Genomic DNA, 25,860 nt, shown 5'->3' with positions numbered 1-25,860 from the left:
GTTACTTAGTCTAATTTGTGCATTTACCTGTTAGGTACTTCAAGCTTTTGGGTTTGGCTTGGTTTTTGGGGGTTTTTTTGTAAGTGTTAATAAAACAAGGTTCAAGCATTAAAGTTACTTTTGTTAACTTCTCCTTTCCACCACCCCCTTACTCCCACCCTTCTTCTACCAGTAAGGACAAAACCTGTGGAACAAGCATTATCAGGCTGTCCTGAAATCAGTACTAGAACACACCTCCAACTTCATGTATTTGGCATATGCTGTATCAGGGAGGATGAACACAGACAAACTCAATCCAAAAGCAAGGACTATAAATACACTGTACACAAACAAACCATGTAAGTCAATGCAGAACAAGGAGGAAATTACATTATTAAAAGTTTTTATTTAGGTTTGGTCAGTACAGGTAAGATAATATTGGAGTCACAGAGCAATATGCATCAACAGGATACAACAGTTCTTAAAAACTGAGTAACTATGCACACAATCCATAAACATTCGGTCACCTAAGGAGAAAATGCACAGATGTATGGTGGGAAAAACTGTAATTAACACTGAAACTACTACAGGACTCCTTCAGTAAGTCCATCTTTTTAGTGATAAAACTACTGTACTGGGCAAACTTGGCAGTCATAAACCCACAGCTATTATGACAAATCTTGAAGGTGGTGTTAAGTATAACAGTATGAGTAAGAATGCCCTTACACAGCACAGGTTCTAGATATACACAGATTTGTACAGACATCATTTATGTTATACTTTATGGAAATAACTTCCATTTCAACTTCACATTAACTCATATAAAAATAACTTGAGCTACACAAACGTCCTTTTAGCAACATTCAACGTAATTAACTGTTAAAATTTCCAAAGTGGCAGAGGTATTGAAGCAAAAAGAAACCCACAAAAAGGCAAAATTGTGACAAGTATGCACTAATTTAAACGGCTTCTGGACAGTATCCTCTCCCAATTTCAATGACACTGTATAAAAATTTTGCAGAAAAATGTTACAAAACTGAACCCTGCACATTTACACTGGAGTCCAAACCATTCTGGACATGACGAGAACCCACAGTTCTGTTACCTTTCATGCTCACTGTTTTCTCCTCTTGAGGATCATGATTGGAGTCTGTGTCATTTGAGTGGTGAGTGAGAGAGTTTTCACTGCCAGTGGGAGAGTCTACACTTTCATACCCAGTACTGAGCTGGTTTATGTAGCTACCACTTCCTCTACCAGTTCTATCTTCAGAGTGGTTGGACAGCTTATTACCATTCCCTGGAGAAGCCGGGAAGTCATCTTCCGTGCCGCTACCCTCCCTATAAAATCCAGGCCCAGACGTCCGCTGATGGGAGGAGCTGCCATTGCTTGGTCCGTTTGCCAGGCGGCTGCAGTCTTTGCCCGCAGCCTCTCCCTGCTCTGTGGGCTCAGAGGATGGAGTCCTGCTGGTACCTGGGTTGGAGGCCTGGGACTGCTGCTGCTGGTACTGTGCCAACTGCTGGCGAGTCTCCTTCAACTGCTGCTGAAGAACTAGAATGGTACTCTGCATACCCTCTACCTCCTCATCAAGCTGGATGATGAAGTCATTCAATTCTATGTAGAGAAAACACATTTGTTGCAAACACTTAATAGCCCATATATAGCTTGAATCTCAGACAAAAAATTAAAATCTCATAACTCAATATTTTATGCTTATATTTTTCAATGAACTATTTCTCAGCCATGAGGTATGCACTGGTTTTGATACTCTGCCTCTGAAGGAGAAAATGCTTAACTGTGGTATCCACCTCTTTTCTATATTGCTACTAAAAATAGGTGAGATTTTAATTTCTGGGCAAGAAAGTAAGATATTGAGAGAAACACTCAATTACAATAATTAAGGTTTTGTAAGTAGATCCTATTATTTCTACTTTTATTCAAGTATAAATTCCTGGCAGAAATACTGTAAAAGTGACCATGAACCATATCCATATGTAACAAATCTGGGTTACTGCAAAACCCTATTCAGTAGCCAAAAGTATTATTTTTTCATCATATTTCAAGGAAGCTTACAGTGTTTAATCCTTTAAATCCTTCAAAAGACAAAAAAAAAAAAAAAAGACCTTACCAACAAGAGTGTAAGCTAATTTCACAGGGTGCTTTAATACTTATGTATCAGAAAAAGGTTTTTACAATTAGTTCTTCATTCTGGCACAAAACAAATCTGACCTCAAAACAGTGTAAGTCTTCAATTCAACTGCACCATCAGTATGACATTGAAAATAAAATGCTAACTGCTTAATATTGTAAAATTTTTTTTAAGTGTTCTTGCTGCTATAGAAAGCAATCATTAGGAAAACTGTTATTGCAGGAATATCATCATCTTGATTCATATATGGGGAAGAAGCAACTCAGTGCTGGACATTACTACATTCAAAAGCAGCAGCCTTTAATGTCTACACTTGCTTCAATTGTACTTGGTAATTTTTTGTTAAAGTGCATTATCAAAACAGTAGTTACTATTCCCACAAAATGACATTATACAATCATTTATCTTAAGAGTTTCAGTTATTTTATACTGCTGCTTTCTCAAAGAGATGAAAATATGATTGAGGGAAGATCTATCCTTAAAAATGTAGGACATCTCAGATGTGATGCCATATCAAGTTTCTGGTATCTTACAATCTTCAGATGTAACACAAAGATATTCAGATCTATGTGATATCTAGGTAGGCTATATCCCCAAATTTCAGATAATCTAATCAAACATTCTGTGAAGAGCCACTCACACCACACAGAATTTGAGACTGAAGACTTGTAAACCTGCATTTTCCCCTCCATTTAAATTATGCAAGAGGTCAGAGTTTATCAATAATTTCAATTTAGTTGTAAAATTTAGACTATAAACATGAGGAGACATTTTCATTCATCTGAGTTACGAAAGGGAAAAAAACAGTTTTTCATATTCTTAGGCATTATTGAAAAGCTGCTGTTTTTTAAAAATAAATTCCAAATTAGTCAGAGTTAACAAGAAGCTTTCTCTTCTCAGTGCATGCCTAAGCTTCACGTAACAGTTTACATCTTGCCAATTCACCAGTAATGTGTGCAGTCTAAACATTCCCTATTAAATAGCAAGACTTACAGAACAATCTCAATTTCAAACACTGCATTACTGGAGCTGTGAATCCCACCAGTTCCCCCAAATTTAAGGATTTTGTCTGTTTGTTTTTAACTAAGACTACCAGTTAATACTTACTATTGTCATATTTTACTCAATACTGCCCTTTCATTCTGGCAAAAATGCTTTTGTATTATGTATATCACCACAAAATTAAACTTGCAGAAGTGCAAGGCAACTTCTATTTTTGTTAAAAAATCCCTTACCATCCTGACTGCTTTTAAGTTCCTCACTATATTTCTTCTGTAAAGCCAATTCTGCCTCAAGCTGTGCAATACGTCCTTGGGACAGCTGCCTTCCAAGCTCTTGATTCTCCTGGATAAGCATTCGACACTTCGCCATTAACTTTTTCCCTGTTTGGCTGCAAAGGAAAGAGCCATCTATCACAAAATGAATATAAAACCTTCAGTTATCTTCCTCAATCACAATTACAGACAAAAAGGAGATGCAATTTCTGCATGTCACAATTCAAGGAACATTATGCCTCAACATAATTGTCATAGCAGAAAGTCTCCCTATAGTTACCACGTGCTGTTCCAACGCCAGTTGATCTTCTGTCGCTGTCCCACAAAGTGGAAGGCAAGTTTTATTACTGAAAATATGAATAAGCATATTGTACTTTTTTATACTAACATCTGGATTATCAGTATGCACAATCTTGCATGTGCCAATTCTTAACGGAATTAAATATTTGATTAAAGATGTGTTTTGCAATTCAAATTATCAAGGACTACATAAAACTACACAAGCAAATTATATGCAAAATCGCTCCCCATTTGTTGAACTAATGAAATTTAATAACTGAATTTGGGTGGAGAAAAGGAAGTTGCATGGGGGAAATAATACATCTCATGTTCATTTTTCATGCTGACAATCATTTTTCTTTAAGAGCTTTAAACATTCATTTAAATGCTGTCTAGGTACTCTAGTTTAAAAAATGAGATGTCTATTTTTCAACTCAACTTATATGTTTGACAGTCACATGCACGGTCTGCTTCATGATTTCTATGGTCAGCATTTCTTAAGTATATCTTGTCAGTGAAGAGGAATGAAAATGTAGCTGAACATTGGAAGGACATCAAGGAAGGGGTATATTATCTACTTCCTTTAAAACATAAATAATGATCATTAGGACATTCAGTTCCTGAAAGGAATGTAAAACAGGTAGGAACTGACAAGATTTTCTTTACTAAATTGGTAACATTACACATCTTTAATCTTCATGATAAAAATCTCATTGGAAAGCATTATAGGAAGCAGTATGCAAATTAATATATAGGCAATACAGCTGACTCCATGAAAGAGAAAAATTAAAGTCTTTTAGGACTCTTAGTCTGCCAAGTCAGGATAGCATCCCCAAAAAGTTCTCCTTTTAACAGGCTAAGGACCATAAAGAAACTGTCTTCTTTTCTACATAGGTGTAAGCTCTGCCAAAACCCCCAAACTTCAACAGTTTTATTGTGAATTCAATAGCAAGACTTGCATTACTTTTCAAGACCAAAAAGGTCATTTAATTTTTTGTATGCTTTTAAACAAGTGACAAATACTGAAAAAGAATTGAGGATTAAAAAAGTAGAACAGGACATTTCTGCTACAATCGCAGCCACAGTTCTCTCCTGCAACCAAAATACCCAACCAGAAGAATTTAAAACAGCAACTTCCTTATCAGCTACCTTCTGAGCATTCAAGCCTTAGACAACTTTTAAGTTCTCTGCCAACTCTGCCCCATTCAACATTTTTCAACTGACTTTCCCAAATCTTTCAGATGGGCTGCTCCAGAAGGAATCTGGCTGTGTAAAGTCCTGGAGGCCTGAAAATCTGCTAAAGGCAGCAGCCTGTTTTCTTTCTTGATGTGATGTCCAATGCCAGGTCCTTGAAGTTTAAATTGTGCCGACCTAATACAGTCCAAGTCGCACATTTAAGATGCAAGTTTCCTTAGAGATGTTCATGCTGTGCAAAGCAGGACCACTTTGGAGATAACCAATGTGACACATCCCAAAAGTTAATAGGCAGACATGATTCTTAGCCATTTGCAAATTCCTGTTACTGTATTCATCATCAACTACAAATAGAAAAAGTTTACAATGCTTAAGTCATTTAATGCTTTTCTCTTCACAAACCAACATCAACTGCAGAATCAGCAAGTACCGGTTACCTTGGAATTGGGACAATTTTAGAATCCCATTAATTGCTTCAGGTTAACTCCTGCCAAAATGTAATATATTTATTACCTGTATAGAAATTTGCATAGTTACCTATAATGCTATTTCTTCCCATCAAAATTTTTCCAGATGTTCTGAACTAGTAGAGAATAACCTTTGCAATTTACAAAAAGACAACACATTCAAGAGCATTAAATCCAATAACTATTAAAATAATTTCTATGAACTATAAAACTAAGTTCAGCATAGTTTTCACAAATCCTCTTGAACATACATGCAATAAAACCTGTAAGAATATAAGAGGTTAAATTTTAGAAGACTAAACGTTTGTTGTACTAGGCTTACTGCAAAATGACATTTCAACTAATTTTTATTCCAAGTTCATACTCTGCTTAATGATGGTTAAAATGGCTTAGCATAGCCGTTCCTTTGATTACATGCCCTTTTATTTCCCCCTCCAGACATCAGCAATGTTTATGCTGCACAGTCTTATCTACATTAAGGTCCAGAACTAACTCTGCTTAGGGCTGCAGTTAACATGTTATCCATCCCAAGAACATCAGTTTAGAATCTGAATAGGGCCATTGCCTCTTTCAAAAACTAGGCCAGATGCCATTAAATTAGTAGTTGTGTACAAGGATGGACAATTAAAGCAATTAAAGGAGGGGGTGGGGCAAGATGCAAAGAGAATTAAAAAAACCCTACCAATATTTTACATGAGCCAATTTCTTCACCTTTCAAGAAATAAAACCCAGTAAAATCTTAACCCAGTTAACAAAGCCTCAATTATTTACCAGGAAATAACTCTTAACTTTCTATATTTCAGCCACTGCACGTATGAATTATGAACATTCACACCACTGACTTAAAATTTTATGATGCAAATTAGAGTATGTTGTAGCTATAGAAATAACATTGTCTTCTGACACTTGGTTTTGAAAGGAACTAGCAAGTTACTCATCTCTCCTCAGCTGTATTCACACATCCAGAGCCTGAGGACTTTAGAAAACAACCAACCTGTATCTAAATGTACTAAAAAACTTTCTGAACTCCAAGTTAGAAACAAGCAATCTGCATGGCATGCCTCTTTCAACACATTATAGTGAGCTTTACAAATGGCTTAGTAACACATTAACAGTTTATTAATATAAGTCTTACCTCTGTTTTGATGCTATATCAATAAAATCTTAGATACAGCTATAGCAAAATCATTCCGGATGTATCACTTTTAAAAAGGTAAAATTTTTCTGTGGATTTTTTTCTTTTGCTGTTAAGTCATTACTCATGCAAAAAAAAAATAAACCTGCATAAGTATACTACTCTTTGATCCTGTATTAATCATCTGAAGCACAAACAGTTAAAGATACTTCCAAGTCAAAATTATGTAATAGCATCTTAATAAAAGTCATCAAAACAGTTAGAATACATCACTTTCTGTGACAGCTGAATGTCTCTTTTTAATTTAAAAATTAATTGTTTAAAATGTTGTCCAACTGTTTTGAAAAATCAGAATCTCAAATTACTAAATAGAACTCTATTTGCTATGGGAAAAAGCAAACACACAAATGCTACACCAAATCTACATTTTGCTTTACAGACCTCAGACGTGCACTCCCAACTGTCCCAGATCGCTACTCTTACAAGTAACTTGGGACAACAGAACAGAGGCATCAATAGAGTAGCAAAAACTCCTTCACTGAATCCACCAAAGAAAATGCATGCATTTAAGGTTTTTTTGGTTTGTTAAAATACTGACTTCATTTTCAGCGAACGAGACAATGCAGAAATAACAACCTGTTCAATTCTCGTTCATCCCAGGAGTTTCATGACACAACAGTATAACCAGAAGTGTTCCTTGAACTATGTATTACAACTATTTCAAGGCACATTTTATAGAGAAGCACAATACAAAAAAACCCAGGTGTACAACGGAATAAAAACACCCCACCAACACTGAAGACAGTTGCCATCATGTGCCTTCTGTATTGAGCACTTGAGATCAGTTCTTAGTATGAAGATGGAAAAATTCTCATTTCTGCATGAAAACATGCAGTGAAATTCTTATCACAACCAGTTTTTCTTATACATGCTAGTTGTGATCAAATATATATTGCTTCCAACAATTTTAAACCTGCATTTTGATGGAACGTACATTTTTGTACAGTCCTAATTGAGGCGTCCACAGGATTACCAACCATCCAGAAAACAGTTCATTATTTAGCAACAGTGACTTAAGGCTGCATCAAGTGCTAGAGAGCCCAAAGGCTAAACAGTCAAATGTGTACACTACCACTGTTGTGATATCAAATACCACTCTCGTGGCTATGCAAAACTGGTTAGCAAGTAAATTCTTTAATGCAAAATTCACCTCATCGAGTTTTGACCCAGCAGTTCAGTGAACAAGCAGGAAGTCCACAGTCTTATTGGCAAAACTGACTTACAGTGTCTCTAAGTCACTAGGCTCAAGGTTAAGAGCGAAGCATATTCCACTTCTACATTTTACGGGAATTTTACATGTTCAATTCATGATTTATAATCTCTAGGTTCTCTCTCCTCCAAACTGTCTGTAGACACAGTGTGCCACAGACTTAAGACTTCTGTTTCTCCCTCTATTTTCTTCAAATAGAACAATTTTTCAAATGTCTACATGTTCTAGAAAAGATTTTTTTTCGAAGATGGCCATTTCTTCAGAATAGTCCGACGCTGTCAGGCCTCTGAAGCAAAGGGGAGAAAAAAGCTGAAACACAAGGTTCATCTGGTAAGTTTTACATTAAGCATTACAAGCTGGACAGTATAAGAATGTGGCTTTTGCCTCAAAACGTCTGAGTCTTGGTGTGGAAACGAGTACTTGGCTGTCCCACCATAGCATTCTCGTAGTGGGACTGTCAGGGAAGTCTTGACTGGGGAGTATTTGTTTTGTTTACCTATCAGGCGTAAATTTCCAGGCACTCAGTTCATTTTGGGCTTGTTCCAGTTTGTCTTTAGTCTGTTCCAGTTCACCTTTCATTTTTAGGAAAAACAAGTTGATGGCTGGGTCCACCATTGTTGATCGCAGTTGGGCAACACTAGGCTGCTGGACTTGCTTGAGGTACTGAATCTGATTCTGCATAAAATAAGAAAAAAATACTGTTATTTATACAATATTAAAGAAAAATCGTAAGTCATTTCAATACAAATAGTTACTCCAAAGTTAACATCAAGGTAGCTTCCCTTCACACTGTAACTAGAAAAATACAGGATAAAAATCACTTGTGCACACCTTACATCCTCGTCCATGTGCCTGCTCACCCAAGCCCCCATCCTAAGCAGCTGCCATGCTTAACCCTTCATGGCAGATTCCCTTTCAGATCCCAGATTATTTTCTGTGTGTCAATTTACATTTGTTAGAGCAATATCTGGAACATTAGAATGCTCCCTTTCTTTGGTATCTGCCTGCATTCCTTGTGAGGAGAAACGAGCATATGGAAAGAATTACCTGCTTAAAACAGTCAATTCCCCGCTTAAATTCAATGGAAGTTATTAAGGAGCATTACAGCTAAAATTAACAACAAATGTTTACAAGCAAATAATAAAATGGTTTTAGAACCTTCTAAGGTTTTTTGCAACTCTAATAATCACTTATGATACAAGATTGTGTATTTTTAAACAAAATAATTTAGAAATATTAACAGCAATTAAAACAGGTTTTGGTTGGATTGTTATTCTCTGGCAATAACCACCAGCCAAAGGAGTTACAATTTTATATGTTTAGAACACTTGCAATGGTCAAAATTTCAGAAGTAGTGAGAGGTTTTCTTGTAAATATAGTATTTATTATTCAAGATGAATGAAAATAAATAGGAATAGCTTTATAAGTTTCTTCAGTCTTAATCCCATCATAATAGACATATCTTAAAATTGTACCAAAAGTACGTGTTTAGAACCCTGCTAGCCTCTGATACTGCATCAGCCTGCACAGAAAGCGCTGATTCTTAAATTCAACTTATTATGCTCCCTGTATCACACACACTTCTTCCTCAGCAAGAGCTGAAGAGAATCACACAATATTAAAAGACATTAATTGAAAGTCTGATGGTTTGCTTCCCATGCAGGCAGTCCCGCAACCAGACTTGAGAGCAAGAGAATTTCACTGACAAACCCTAAAGGGTAAAGAGTCTCCCTGCACCCTCTGCTTTCCTTGGGACACACAGCACAGACAGCATCACTGACAGCTTAACCATGTACCTGTACATACAGTTACTTTCTTACAGGGTCTTTACACAGCAGTGGTGAAGAGGAAGTACAGAAGTCCTATGCACATTCAGCGTGCAGTAGCAACCTCAGTCATTTTTAAATGGAGTATAGCAATATATGTTAAAATACGCTAAATAGCAAAAATTCCTGGAGTTCAAGTAACTGGTTTCAAAGGTTCTGGAATGACTGAAGTATTTCCTTTGACATATTAATTTGATATTATAAAAATACTTAGCTACTTAAAAAAAACTGAAATCATCATACTTTAAATTTTAAACAGACACATTTCTATGCAGAAAGAAATTTTAAGGGAACAAAGCACTGCATATAAATATTTTCAAGAAATAAAGAACTCAAGAACCCACATATAAACATTACCTAGAAACAGGAAGTCCAGATTAAGGTTATGCTAACGTTTCTTGGATGGCATTTTACCTCTTGGGTCCTTTGCCTCACTGAATGCACAATTTATTGCTCACTGAATGCACAATTTATTGCTCACTGAATAAAGATCAATTTTATTCAGTGTTATTGATGCATATTTTCTATCCACTCAATTTTTTGAACCTATCAATTCTTTGTGATGGCTAGAGCTAGTAGACAATGAAATGGACAAGTTCACCGGCAACAGATTTCAGAAATATATTCATGATACAGCAACATTGTTCTAAATCCATTTTTAAAGAGGAATCACTAACTGGGGGGAGGGGAAGGCCACATTCCTTTTTTTACCAAGGCCCAGAATCCTCCTTCTTCCACTGTAGATCTAAAAACTGTAACAGATTCCTTGGATCACTAGCACACAGAATTGCTGCTACTGTTCCTCAGTCACACCAGCAATGCACTTAAACAGTCTGGATGACCCAGCCAATGCTGTGCAATGCCAATTATTCAACAATCTCACTGGGGTCTCTCCAGCTCACAATCCTGAGCCTGGCAGATGGCACCTGCACAGGACTTCAGCTCAACCATCATTTCTAAAGCAGTCACGTAGAAAAAACTTACTTAAGCTCAGCAACCCTTGCTCATTCCCTCCCCAAACTTAAAAAGACCATTCCTTCCCTCCACTTTTTCCAACTCTAATTTTCTTGATCCCTCCACAAGTGATTTCTCCAGTTGTTAACTCCAGAGTTCTCATTTGTCAGGCTTTTCATCCATAAAGACCTAACAACTTCCTCCCAGTACGACCTGCTCCCAAAGCAGGCCAAGTGCCTTCCATTTTCTGGCAACTTCCTAATTACATTTGTCTTCCTGCTTAGCCAGTCCAAACCTCACATCCTTGATCCCTGTAATAATTTTCTGTTGTGAGTTACCTCCCACTGATATTCCAGGTGGTAAGGGTTAGGGAGCAGGAGAGATTGCCTGCAGTCAGGGGCAACTTCAAGCTATAGCTGAACATACACGAACAGCCATGTTCAATGCCAGACCCCAGGGAATACGCACTCTAACATCCAAAATGCCTACAGACTTCTTATTCCCAAACATGAAAGCACACACTAGCTGGTATTTTTCAAAAGCCCCCAGATGGACAAGTAGAGGTAATTTTCACAAACAGAATAAAAATCTTGCTATCAGCTTTCCTTCTGTTCCAACCTAAGGCAGGAGAGCACTGAAAGCATTCTATTTAGAGGACACCAGGATATGTGAGGTTTTGTTTACATGGATTTTTATCTTTTTGTTAAGGACAGACAATAACATTTTCAATGCCCCTAGTTCTCACATTCTTGGAAACAGTTGCATGCTTTCAGCTGAAATCATCCAAAGATAGCTACAAAGAACAGACTCTAAATATGAAGAATTTACAAACCAGATCACAGATGCCTGAGAGAAAGTGCAAGCAATCTAAGTCAGATCAACTGTATATCCTTCTCATAAGGAAGGAGTAGGAAGAAATAAAGTGCACAACTAAGAAGAGAAAAAATACAACAGAGCTGTAACCTAAACCACGAGAGTAATGACTATCTAGTGCTACAATCCAACTTCACCCACAGAAAGTTCCATTCATTGTTACCTGTTCCACGAAAAACATATTTGAGCAGTAAGTATTTCCAAATATCTACCCACTTACTGATGCTCAGTAACTGTGCAGTAGCCTGGAAGGAGGTAAAAGCCTTTCCCTGAAGTAGCATTAGCTACTCTGTTTATTCCTCTGCCAGAAATAAAGCTTTATGTAGAAACCATAGCCAACACTTTACCCACACTTCCCTAAAGCAGTAACCTCTTCTAGGGGTTGTTCCTGCTGGGGGAAGTTAGCTCGAGGCTGCTGCTGACAACAAGGGCACATAAGATGTTAAAAGCCTGAATTTCAAGGTAGCCCTTAGTCACCCTAAAACCACAGAGTAACTTTGCAGCACCTGTCACAGATTTTTACTAAGATACTGGCTCTGAAGAAATACATATATTCTCCTGTTAGCATAGAGCACTAGAGAGAATGGAGCTATGCACTCCCACCTTATTTCTTCAAAAACAGCACTGACAGGGCAATGATTCTGCTACTGCTGCTCTGACATGCACACCTACACTTTCTAGATGACACCTGCTTACTTTCGTAAGCTGAAAACACACTAAAAAGCTACTATTTTTATAAAGGGTGAAAATTAAAACACCAAAATGGAGTTCATCACACCTTATTTTAAATGGAGCTAGTGTACTTTAGTAAGCAAGGTGTTCTACACAAGTAATCAGAAAACTCAGTCTTTGCCAGCTACTAGCAGATGAATATGGTACAGTATTGAGTTTTTAAGCACATGAATTTGAAAGCAGTAAGTTTGTAAGAATAAAAGGTCTCAAAAACACATCTGCAGTTTTCAAGAAACTAGACATCATAAATGCTGTCTTCCTAATTAAACTGTGAGAGGTAACACTACTGAAGACTTACATATAAATGCTAGTGGTATATTTTACCTCTAAGTGTGGATTATAAAAACCTCTTAACTATAATAAAAATATGGAAAAATATTTTATGGATTAAAATCAGGCATGTCAAATAACATCACATGATGAATAGCTTATTAAATTATTTAGCAACCTATAGCCTAACTTTGCATCTTACACAACATGACATTTTTCTACTGTTACTGTAGTGGAAAAAATACTCTCTAGGAATACAAAGCCAAATAGCCCTTCAGACTTTCATGAAACTATGTGCATTTTTAAACTTGATTATACCTAAAAGTAACTATGTCTCCACTATACATCTCCACTGTATCCATTTTTCACCTCTTCTTTAAGGATGCATCTTCCTACCTCCATATACTATGGAGATTGCATCCTTGGTGTTAATTCTTGAGTCAAGAGCAGGAGAAATATAAGCCACCTGAGTGTGTGGGCATGTGTCTGTTTTTTGTTTCTTTTTGGTAGGTTGTTACCCACCCTCTTTTCTTTTTTAAAGTACACTGAAAATAAAAACTCTTCAGAAGTTCTCCTAAATAGATGTTCTGGAAAGATTATGCCGCTATAAACATCTAAGAGAGTGCAGTCAAAACTCCCTATATAGTCTTCATGATATTGTCAAATTCAAAGCATTAAATACTCAGTTTATAATTTCAAGGGAGAAAGAAGGACAAATATAGTACACACAAATTTGGTTTTGGTGAAAAACTTACATTTCTTTTTATTTATTTATTTATTTATTTTTAGTATTTATTGTTTTAGCCATATGCTTAGAAGTTCAAAAGAAAAAAACCCACACCATTATTACTGCTGTTCCACATAGCAGAATTTAATCAGTAAAACTTTACAGATGAAGCAGGACCAATACAGTAGCCTTACAGCTAGGGACGTGTTGCAGTACAGTATCAGATATTTACTGGCATCCTGGGCTGCACTGGCTAGAGGGCTGCCAACAGGCTGAAGGAGGTGATCCTTCCTCTCACTTGGCACTGGTGACATATTTGGGGTACTGGGTCCAGATCTAGGTCCAGTACAAGAGAGTCACAGGTATAAAGGTGAGGCCAATGAAGGGCCATGAGGCTGATTAAGGGGTTGGAGGATTGACACAAGCAAAGGCTGAGAGTGTTAGGGCTGCTCAATCTAAAGAAGTGAAGGGGGCTGTTACCAATGTGTATGCCTGATGAGAAGTAAGGAAAGCAAAGCCAGTGGTGCCCACTGAAACACAGAAGGTGACAGAAACATGGCACAAACTGAAACATGGGAAGTTCCACTCAAAGGTAAGAAAACACATTCTGCTGTGTCAGTGATTCAACACTGGTACAGGTCACCAAAGAGTTTTGGAGTCTCCATTTTAGAAGATGCTTAAAAGCCAACAGAACACAGTCCTGAGTAACCTGGTCCAACTTATCCTGCTGCGAACTGGAAGTCTGGACTAGAAACAGCAAGTCTCTTCAACCTCAGTGATTCTGGGCTTTGTTTTCTGCCACTGCAAAGTAAGCCTGATCCCCTTTATTATTTTCCTGTTTATAACACTATTTGCTGCAAAGTAAAGTGATCTTACAGTCTTAAGAGAAGTGAAAATACTGTGTACGGTTGTTCAGTCACACCACTATACCCTGAAAAACTTCAGGCAAAAAGAAAGGAAGACATAAAAAGCAAAGGAAAGCTACAACACTAGTTATTAGTTTTGCACACAGCTTGTATTTCTCCTAAGAGAAGCTCTAAAGAGTATATTACTGAAAGTAGCAATAAGCTTTTTACAATCCTCTCAGAAATTGCCAGATTCAAGCAGAATGAAAATTATGTAAAGAAGGTAATCCAAAATGAGATAGTTTCCAAGAAACTAAAACTAAACACAGATATAAAAGTCACAGAAAATGGCCTGAAATAAAGGAGAGAAACAAAGATCAACGAAGTATGTATTTAGAACACTAGAAATTAAGCAGATCTGCCAAATTTCAAGAGCTTTGAACAAGTCAGTAACAATTCACCTATCCAGCCAAACAGAGGCTTATAAATACCTTGTTATATCCAAAGGCAATGTAAGTATCAGCCTATTTGGTTTCATTTAGGAGGTTTTAAACTCAATCATATTCTTACATTTTTATTTGTTCCTGACTCTAATGATACTCAGAAGTAACATTTTTGTACCACAGACAAATGCTACAAGACAGTAAGCATGGCACATGCAAGAATTAGCCTGGTTTGAAGTAAAAGCTCTTCCAATCACAACTGCTGCTGAAAATCCACAGAAATAACTAATATTTTAAAACTCCCAAACTTTAAGAAGTTATCTTTACTAATTCAATTAAAGCTGAAGCATCCTGCCGTGTCTTTAAACGCAGAAAATATGACTGTGCAGATACAAAAAAAACATAGCATAGCACACACATACTGGGGCTCAACAGGTGATATTGCTGCAACTGTCTGAGCACACTTATCCTTTCTAAATACTTACAGTACACTCTTGCATCTCCTGTTCCTTAGTTGCCAGCCTCATCACCAGAATATTTTCTCTTCGGGCAGACTCCTGCTGTTGCTGCTTCAGCTTCTCTTCGGATTCTCTCAGCCCCGTCACATCATTAGCTAACACAACACCACAGAGAAAACACGTTTTATAGTATCCTCCCATAGGAAGTTTTTAAAAGATAGCTAAAAGAACCTAAAAACCAAATTCATGAACAGAAGTCAAACAGTTACACTTTTTACAGTCATGTTTTTAACTACTATAAACAAAAAACAAAATATTTAGTACTAGAAAAGCTTGACAACAGGTGGCTTTATATCTGTATTCCTGGTCCTTCTTTAAAACTTACTAAAATTTTGAAGATGTTTCTATGTTTATATAGGAAATCACTTTTAAATTGCTTGCTGAACCAACTATTATTCCAACCTGCAGTCAGAAACTTGGGAAGTTGGAACTGCCCAGGTACGTACAAGAAAAGCTAAGGCCAGGGTGGTGCAGGAGGAAAGCCTGTACTCTGATCAAAAATCTGTAGTCTGTAAAACACGGCTGTTTACCGGCAATCCTCAAACTGGTCTCAACACTCCATGGGCAAACAGACATTCGAGAACATTCTGTCACAACTAGAATTCTCATCCACAGACATTTATGAAAATTGATATATGAAATACGAGAGAAGGCAGCACATTTCCAAATTACTCAAACAAAAACACATGCAAGCAACTCAATACCGACTGTATTCACTCTGCTACTTGTCATATGTAAGACAAATATTTGATAATTTAAATTTTCACTTTTTTCTAATTTTTTGAGAATAATCAGCTGTAAATTTAACCTGAACATCATAAATTGCTTTAGGACAATGATTTCTAAATAAATCTTTGCAGATAATTCATAAACACTGATTACTACAGCGTGTACTGTTTCCAAAATCAAGAAACCGGGAATGTTGAAACAACTTCTTATTTATGTTTAGGCAGTTTGAGATGTGAATGGAATAATCTGTTTCCATTTGCCATATTTTAGTCTCTCCAAAACCCAAAACATTATGAAACAGCAGTAGAAGAAGGACATAACAACAGCAAAAGAGAAGACATCGATTTGGACTGACAGAAAAATACCCTTTAAACTGAGTGGTATTACAACTTTAAGTATTTAGACTGAAAAGGTGAGTGGAGAACAGGAAATATACCCTCTCCAGCTGCCAATATAACTTTTTAAAAAGTGACTTAGGATTGGCTATTCAGTCACTCCCAGAATGTATTCAATTTTCACATTTCAGAGTAGGATGTTTTCGCCATATCTTCCAAAAGATCAAGTTTTAATGACTTTGTAAGAATGACAATCAAATTTGGCTAATAGATCAAATAATCCTTGGGGACTCATTTTAGACATTTACTTCTAACTACTATTTCCCCTCCCAGTCTTACAATCCTGTAAGACTACTAAAGGCATTCCCAGACTATTTCGGTAAGTAAAGTTTCCTTTTCTAATGGTAAAATTTTAAAATTTTAAAACCTATTTATGGGGGTTATGCTTTAAAGCTTTTCCCTGCCAGCAGTCTGTGTCCTATAGATACAAAACCAGGACTTTTTAGATGGTGTGATAAATCTGAAACTGGAAAATGGTTAAGGAACCTGGGAGAAGCTGAAAACTTACAGCAGAAAAAACAGGGGCTCTTTTCCTGACAAGTAACTGACATAACAGATTATTATCTCTTATTTCTAGCACTTTTAGAAAGCACACATATTACTTCATCACTCTGTTATATACATTCTGATAATTTGCACCATTTTGAAACACGGCTAACTTACAATTAAGGTCTGTGTACTTGCCCTCCAGAGCTTGCACATATGCTTCATATTGTTTCCACCTGTCGCAGATATAAAGAGAAAAGAAGAATTTTCTGAAGCTCTGTTTATTAAATCAAGGCATCTCATTCCTAAGCTTTCAGAGCACACACTGATACCATAATCAGAAAATGTCAAGAGAGAATTACACAATTGCACAAAAGACAATTCCAGTTTTAAAAGAGGAGCTTCTAATTGTGGGAACAGTTAAATCTGCTTTGCATCTCAGAGGAATAAAATGGTAGCTGTGCATTACAATACTTAAAACTGACTTAAATCTTAAAAAAAACCAGTATTTTAGACAAACATTAGAATCAAACACTACTTATTTTGTTATCTTCATAAAGTACCCTATATACACCTTATGCTCATAGCAGAGCAATTCAAAGAAAATTCTGTCACAAAGTGTGATACAAATACAACATTAAGTATGTTACCAAGTGAACAGGACAAGCAAAAGTGTATTATAACACTAGAAATGGCAGTCTAGGTTAAGCAGCTGTATCAGCTCATGCAGGTTAAGACCATTCTCTGATTATATTCATCATCCATAAGCCAAACAGTCTGAAAACATTTAGGCAATTCATATGCAGTCAAAAAGCATCACTTAAAAACAGCACTGCTGGTTTTATACAAACCATCAAATCAGTAGCATATAAAGCCTACTTTAAAGTTTAGCATGAAATGCTTTATGTAAAAAGTTCAAAGCATGGTGGTTTGGGATTTTTAAGTAGTACTCTGCACCTAACTATGTGTGCTCCTCATGATGGTACAACTGCACATTATAAAGAAAATTCATCAATAGCTTACCACTACAGAAGAAGGTGTCTGTTACCTCCTCTCAATTAACTTTTCTCCCTGACATGTATTTTATGCCATATTCATCACAACTGCTCCATTTTAACTCTCCAACCTACACCACTACTTTCAATGAAAGTATAAAATCTACCTCTAGGTAATCTGGACCATTTAGTGAATTCAAACAGCACATTAAAGGGTCTAAAAAGCATCAGAGATCTGTAACAGCAAGCAAGATCACATCACTGGGAAAAGGAAGCACAAGATATCTTCCTTCAAGCAACAAAAAAAAATTTAGTTTTACAATTTTAGTCTTCAGCTGAACATGGCAACAGCATGAACGAACTCTCAAAGCTCTGTAAAAGGGAGCAGTAGTTATCTGTACTTAAACTAATCTCTCTGCTCTAAGAAATTTCACCATATGACCATTAAAAATTCTGTTAGTTCAGAAGATTTCAATGTCCCAGAAGTAAAACTGAAATGGTCTACTAAACAGCAAATCTAGAAAGAAATAACCTAATTTTACATTTTAAAATGATATGCAATGAACAGCTGGTCTTCAAACATACAGGACTACCTGACTTTTTAAGTTACACCTCACCACCCAAACCCAGTAACTCTATTGAAATCGTGAGACCCCCCACACTCCCACAACAGGAGCAACATACAGAGCAAGTGAAATAAGGACATGAAACACAAGCTAATCAGATGTGCCAGACCACTACCTGGAAAAAAAAAAAAAAAAAAAAAAAGGAAAAGAACCCACGAAATAACCACCCACAAACAAACCATGTAGCCTATGGTCACCAAGAATGTGTAGATAATACCTCTAAGTCACCTCTCAACAACTGCTAGTATTGTGACAAGAACCAAACTCCTGGAAGAGAAAACCTAGATGGCATTAAGCCATGTTATGGATTTCAAGTCACATGCCTACCAACACTTCCAGAAAATGTAACTATTCAGATGTAGCATTTTGTCAAAAACCTGGTGAAGACTCTTGCAGTTCAAGCAACTTGTATTGGGTCTGGCTGAGACAGTTAATTTTCCCCACAGCAGTCCTCACAGCACTGTGCTTTGCACTCATAGCTAGAACGGTGTTGGTAACACAACAGTGTTTCAGCCACTGGCAGGAAGTGCTCACACATCATCAAGGCATGTTTTCCAACATGCCCCCCTCACCACTAGGCCAGGACTGAGCAAGATCTTGGGAGGGAACACAGCCAGACCCTCGACCTTCTTGCCCCAGATTATGCCTTCCAGCCTACCTGTAGCAGACTAAGACAGCTCATCACTGAATCTGAGTGGGTGAAGAACAACAAAGGCTAAAAAACAGATTTTTTTTCTCCCATCAGTTTGCTTTTCATTCAGTATGGTAGTTTATGTCCATAATCTGGTGATCCAAAACTAATAACCTGAAGAGCTGCACTGAAGTGTTACTTGGAAAGGCATTCAGGAGAGAACTGAGAGGACACTCCTGAATCTGTCCTGCATTCAAGGGATTGCTTACCGTCTCACAAGAACTGGAAGATAACTCCCTTTATTCTCTAAAAATATTTATCAGACTACATAGAGGCAATTTCAAGTCCTAAATACTTTTTCTTGATGCATCCATTTTTATGCTGAGCTTTGGGGCTCACAGTAAATGATAAGCAGTTAGGGGTTAAGACACATACCGCACCCAGGCCATTCCAGAAAGACTGGCTCTAAGTCCTTGTTGACTGAAGTTTAGTAAAAGCACTGTATTTCCTCAAAAATGCTGGTGTCTACCAGAGTGCTTCAGTGTTTTATCAGCTAACCACTCTGCTAAACAATAAGGGCAATACTGATCAGATTTTTAGCTATGACTCAGAATATTTCTTTACTGTGTTCCTGGCTCTTCTTTCTCCCAGAAGCTCCTACAGTCAGGATAAGTAACTACTGCATTAAAGAGAGGAAAGTTTGAGATGAGTCCACAGCAACAAGTCAAGAGACTTGTCATGAGACAAGCAGATATTCAAGGTCAGATCTAAAGGCTCTGTGTCAGTCCTGCTCATGTTTAATCAATAAAAGTTAATATGAACAAACCTAAATTATGTACTTCATGGAAAAGAATGGTAAAATTGGGACTCATGGCACAGAAATTGAAAAAAAAAAATCTTCTCTACCTATGTATTTCATCACTAAACTGTACAGCAATGGTGAGTAATTACCTAAAAGACTAAACGGTAATCACATATGTCTGTCTCAAAAAGCATTTGCTTCACTGAAGCACAGACCAAAAAAGTACATTCCAAATCTCAAGATAATCTAGAGGTCAACACATGCTTTTCTATGTCTCAAAGTAACAGAAATGACATTGATTAAAATATATGTGTAATAATAATATTTTATTCAGCCTACAAATGAAGCCAGCAGTTAGTGCAATAATTGCTAGTTTTATGTCAAATCAGAATTAGAGGTGAACTAGAAATCCATAACTAGTCCCCCATCCAAAAAAAGTGTTCGAAAGACTGATCAATGCAAACTAATAAAAAGGACATGACCAAAACAGAATTCAAATTTCCATTTCTTGGTATATTTAATGGCTATTCTCCTTAAATCCATCAAGTGCCCTTTTTAAGAGCATGTTAGTTTTTCTACACACTAAGAAGATGATTCAATAGCAATACAGCTGTCATTAGCAAATTCCCTTCTGCCTCTTCATTAACACAGGTGAGCTGCTGATGTACTTATCCCCTTGAGTGTATTCCATCACATTCTCCCCTGAACATGTGCTGGAAATTGACCTCTTCTATGGTAGCAACTAATCATTGCAAGTTACAAAAACTGATTACAACTGACAGCCTTTTTTTGTTTTCACACTATCAGTCAAAGCAAGTGGCACAGAATCTGTGCTTTGGTACTTTCACATGAATTTTATTGCAGGAAGTAAGAGCACAGCTTTGGAGACTTAGGAGTTTACTACTGCCAGAGATAATCCTCAGTACAGAAATTTCTATAAAAAGGATCACAAGGCCAAAACCACTTATGAAAGAAGCACTTTTTCTTAATGTTTAAATACATTTTCCTTTACAGCCCAAAAGACTGGATACCCAGAGGCAGACAGAAACCAGTTTTAAACATATGGAGCCAGACTGGAAAAAACTGTCACCCCAAAAGTAGCTGGCAGGATAGTTTACCCAGAAGGGAGGTAGCTGACCACCATGTACACTAAGTGTTGCATACGCAACCCAGTGTTTCTACACAATTTAGTCTTTGTTCTATGAAACAGCATTATTTACCTTGAGACCCTAATAATGTTAAAAACTCAGTGTACAAGAAGCCAAGAACTAATGCACAGACTACTCCAGCAGATAAACAGATGCCCCACAGATGGCTAGTTTGGATAGCTCCTGGTTTATGAATCAGGAAATTCAAGCATATGGAAACAAGTAGCTTGGGGTGGTTTCTTTAAGCAGGTGGTCTGTGCAACAGGATTCCCTATAATTGTTTCCGTGGTAACACTTCAGCTTTCTAAAAAGTGAAAAAGATGGCTAGGTTCTTCCTTATCGAAGTTCTAGGTGCTGAAAATTTAATTTTAACATTTTTCTGTTAATATCTGAACATGTTGAGAGACAACTCCATGGACTGAGAAAGTATAAGAAGTACTGGAGAAGCAAAGAGTTGACATTTTTCTGATGCTTAAAATAACTTGCTATCTATCAAGGAATGTAAGCAATCATCTCTTCTATAGTTACGAGAAGAAAAAAAGCACTAGCACTCATGTTTTACAAAATACTATTAAGGATTTTGCCTCTTGGGAAAAAGTATTCTGTCCCAAACTACAAATAAAAATATTTGAGAGAAGAGGGTAACTTTACAGAAGAGATACATCATGAAACAAATAAAACTGTTTTTCAGAACAAGGATGCTAAAAGACAATGGAAGACTAAATTCACACATCTACCACTGGAAGTTCACTAAAAGGTTGAGATGGAAAAAACGCTTTTTACGTTACCTTAGGATAAGCTCATCTCTAGGTAAAACCTTAAAATCTGCTTCACTAAGGCGAACCTATGAAACAAAAAGAAAAGCATAACTTATCAAACTGTCCTGATTACCTGGAAGGATGAAGTCACACATAATTTTACACATACCTTCTTTGGGAGAGGTTCTTCATTCGTCATTGTGAACTCTGAAGGGAGAGGAAAAACAGGAGATTAATTTAGTGTAGTTTCTAGTGTAAATGGAACACTGAACAAGCCAGAAACTTGTACTTCTGGCCTTAATTGTTTAAGTTTGCAATATTACACCACTGAAATATTGGTTCCACAAAATGCAGCACCAGAATACAAAACAGCACCATGACATGTTTGCTCTTGTAATCGAAATGATGTCTTATTTCTAAAAGTTACCTCTAACTTTCTACTTATGTCTAAAAAGCCAATCAGTAACCAATGTTTCCTATTTAACTAATCAAAACCACCCAAACTGACATTTAGCAAGTATCTACAGCTACACTGTATTTTACATGGTAATAAAAAGCAGGGTCTGATGAAAGCAATTTATACTACTGCTCCTCCTCTTCGGAATGAGAATAATTTGTGAACATTACAACATGTTCTTGCAAGTACTTATTCTGTTAAGATTCTAATAAACAGGAAGTTCTGTTATTTTAAAACCCGTGTGAATATTTTCAGGAAAAGAAAGATGCAAAATAAATGGCTTAGATAGGTCAAACTGAATTCCTCTAGTGCATACAGTGCATAAGAGGACTGCATTTTGCTAGGTTAAATATTCACACTGCTTTGAGTTACAGGACATGCTTCCTTATGTCAAAAGAGTAATACACAGTATTTTCTAGAACTCTAATTATGTAAGAAATACTGAATTCCTAAATCTTACGGGCATTCAAGTAACAACAAATGCAAGGTTTGCTCCATAATATGCTTTCCAGTGGAAAAGTTACATGCAATATTAACAGCTGACAATCTTGTAAAGCTGCTATAAAGCTGCTACTGTACATGTACCAGGGAAAGGATGTGTCAACTGCTCTGGGTTGTGAGCACTTAACTTTAAAGAAGCAATGCTCTTTTCTATTTTCTCAATGTTTTTTATGGATTACCTTAGTTTTTTCACAGTGACACTCAAAGAGCCAATTTAACTTTTCCAAATCCTAAAACTGAACGTCAGTAAGACAAGCAAGCACATTCCAATGAAACAGAGCCTTTTCAACCTGCACTGACACCACTGACCACTACACAGCACCCTACCAAACAAGGTCCTGGTCAACAACAAACAACAGCCGACACTCACACTCCCTTCCTACAATAAATACTGACGTTAGAACCCACAGAAAGAAAGCATTCAGTAGAAGCATCTCACTAATGAATGGCAGCTTCCTGTTGCTAGGCTTAGAAACACACAGGCATGTAAGTGCTTCCCTAAACTAAGAGGTCCCCTCCACTTCCACCCCCTTCCCTCCCACTCACAAGAAGTTACTCAAGCATTTTGCTTGACCCTCTGCATGCAGCTCTTTATTTGAGACTGTTTTACCAAAAACATACCTTAAATATAAAATACAAGCATAAGGGGCTACTGATACAAATTGCCAGCGCCCAACTCAGTCATTCAGAGTAACTGCAGATTACAGAGGGAACACTTGTGTATTTAGGCTGCCTACCTTCCCCACTGTAACTTTTACAAACATTTTTAGAATTTTTAACTCCTCTAGAGTTTGGAAGTAGTCTTGAAGATCTCGGCTAATGTTAACTTCCCGACAGAGAGAAACATGCTTTTCAACTATTGCAGACAACTACACCTAACATTGATTAAACAGTGCACACAAAACACGAAATTACGTGTGTGTTCCTCAATAAAGTACCAGAAGCACACAAACACCAAAAAAGGTGAATTTCCCCCAAAGACCTGGCTTGTAACCCCTGCTGAAGCATACGGCAATTATATGATTACTGTCACAACCATAACTACAAGAAATCAAAGGTTGATGCTCCATGCAAAAGTAGTTCAACCCTCCATCTCCAGACCAGGCTAGTCTAACCTCTACACCCAGCACATCACCGTTTACAAAACCACCTCTTGCTTTCAGACAGGAGCACAAAAGACTGAAGTTAGGGGCCACTGCATTACAGAAATCACTGCCTTACTGCCACCTATTATTACTTGCCATGATAGAACCACACACTAAAAAATAAAAACACACTAGCTAAGGTTAGTTAGGTTAGTCTGGAAGAGCTAGGTTGATAATATCCACAGAAAAACACTTAGTGCTCTTTCCACACATACAAATTTCACCTTGCTAATGCCCTCCAACAGCTTTTTGGGAACCTGGAGTAACTTAGCAGAAGCTTCACCATTTATTATTGCTGTACACTGCTATTGTTGTGCTCCATGTTTCTCAGGAATATCAGCAGCGCCAGGCTGGCTACAGCAGCTGTCACGGTGATTTGCCTTAGTTTTCCATTAAGGAAAAGGTGAATCTCTATGCTACAGACAACAAGAGCAACTGAAATGTTCATTCTTTGAATATAATACAGTAACTTCTCAAGCACTGCATCAAGAGATGCTTCTTATCACTCAGCTCTCCTCTAAAAGAGACCATGTCTCTCCTACCAATATCAGAAATATCTTGCAAGAACATGATGCAGTGTTTCTAAAATAAAACGAATCAATGTAAACAACATTCCTGCATAACTGACTGGAATTAAAACGATTGTATTTTGTAATTTATATTATGAACAGCTTAACTGTACTGTCCTAACTAAGCACTTTCATGATTTTGCAGAAACGGTGGCTGCCACACGCCACTCCTTCTGCGTATCTGCTCCTGGCAACAAGCAACATAAAACCACACTACGTACTTTACACTGTAAGGTACTAAAAGAATTTTTAAGAAAACTCAATGGTTTAGGCTTCTATGGCTCTTTCAATTAAAAGAAGTAAAATGGGGAAAGCACACTTTAATTTTAGTAACTCTGGTTACGTTTTCTACAACGTTTATAAAACACAGGATTTAAAAACTTTTAAAAAACGTCAATGAACAAAAGTAACTGAATCAGGTATGAGGCTTTACTTGTTATACCCGAACTGAGAGTTATTTTAATGATAGCAAGAAAGCGTTTCATGGGGAAAACCCAGTACAGGTTCCCAACTCCCAAAGCACGTATGTGTGTGCACATAGATACAAACATATAATTTACAGAATCACAGAATCATTAGGGTTGGAAGGCACACATAGCCCAACACCCCCCATCCCTACCAAGGCAGGGTCACAGGAACGTGTCCAGGTGGGTTCTGAATGTCTCCAGAGAGGGAGACTCCATGACCTGCCTGGGCAGCTGTCCTGAATGAGTGTGCTTGAGACTGCTCAAAAATTTCTCAGATCACACTGCAGCCTGGAAAGGAGTTAAGGGGGAATGCACCACCACAGCAGCCTGTGCCAGTGCTCTGCTGCCCTAAACGTAAAGTTCTTCCTCACGCTGAGGTGAAATTCTTGTGTTTTAGTTTATGGCCATTGACCCTCGTCCTGTCGCTGGGTACCACTGAAAAGAGTCTAGCACCATTCATTTATGATAGCACCCGCCTTTAAGATATTTGTATGTACTGATAAAAACACCTCTCGATCTTCCCTTTTCTGGAGTAAACAGGCCCAGCTCGCGCAGTCCCTCCCCACAACAGAAATATTCCAGACCCCAAATCACCTCTGTGGCCCTCCCCTGGACCCCCTCCAGCAGCTTCTTGTCTTTCTCGTACTGAGGAGCTTTTCGATGTTTCAAAAGTTTCACAGTAGCCCCGTAACTGGCCAGCCCTCACACTCGCCTCAGCACCCGCGGGGGTCCCGCCCCCCCGCGGGCCGCAGCCGCAGGTGTGTGACAGACCCAGCTGCTGGGCCGCCCCCAGGCCGGGCAGTGCCCGCCCCGCCGCGCTCGCTCTTCTCCCGCAAGGGAAGCGACCAACGCGGCTCCCGCGGCCGGGGGCGCGGCGGCAGCCCCAAGCAGGGGGGGAGGATCCCGGCCGCGCAGCCAGGCCGGGCTTGGGGCCTCCAACAAAATGGCTCTAAGTGCTTCCGCTCCTCCCCCCGGCGCCCGAGGTAGGGATGGAGGAGCCGCCGGGGCTCGGCACCCCAGCACCGCGGGCTGCCCGCTCCGTCCGTCCCGCCGGGGCGGAGCGCTCGCGCGGCCACTCACCTCCCGCCCGCGGCGCGGAGGCCCCGCGCCCCTCGCACGCCGCTTGCCTGGGCCGCGCTCCTCCTCACATCGAGCGGGGGCGAAACGCCGCCACCTCCGCGCCTGCCGACGCCGCCGCTACCAGCAGCTCCGCGGCCG

At 38.2% G+C, this 25,860-nt stretch overlaps 1 protein-coding gene across 1 annotated transcript; it reads right to left on the bottom strand.

The window, feature by feature from the left end:
• Positions 1 to 365: 365 nt before the first annotated feature.
• On the bottom strand, positions 366 to 25,860 carry WTAP (WT1 associated protein). The gene is made up of 8 exons (XM_056487614.1): positions 25,723 to 25,860; positions 21,673 to 21,710; positions 21,534 to 21,589; positions 16,721 to 16,779; positions 14,901 to 15,028; positions 8,242 to 8,420; positions 3,362 to 3,516; positions 366 to 1,591 (listed from the first exon to the last, which is right to left on the bottom strand). Exons 2-8 carry the CDS (start codon positions 21,700 to 21,702, stop codon positions 1,008 to 1,010), a joined length of 1,191 nt encoding a protein of 396 aa, XP_056343589.1. The 5' UTR covers positions 21,703 to 21,710; positions 25,723 to 25,860; the 3' UTR covers positions 366 to 1,007.

Source organism: Oenanthe melanoleuca, chromosome 3, assembly GCF_029582105.1.
Source record: "Oenanthe melanoleuca isolate GR-GAL-2019-014 chromosome 3, OMel1.0, whole genome shotgun sequence".
NCBI classification, from domain to species: domain Eukaryota; kingdom Metazoa; phylum Chordata; class Aves; order Passeriformes; family Muscicapidae; genus Oenanthe; species Oenanthe melanoleuca.
This window is presented reverse-complemented; position numbering and strand designations above follow the sequence as displayed.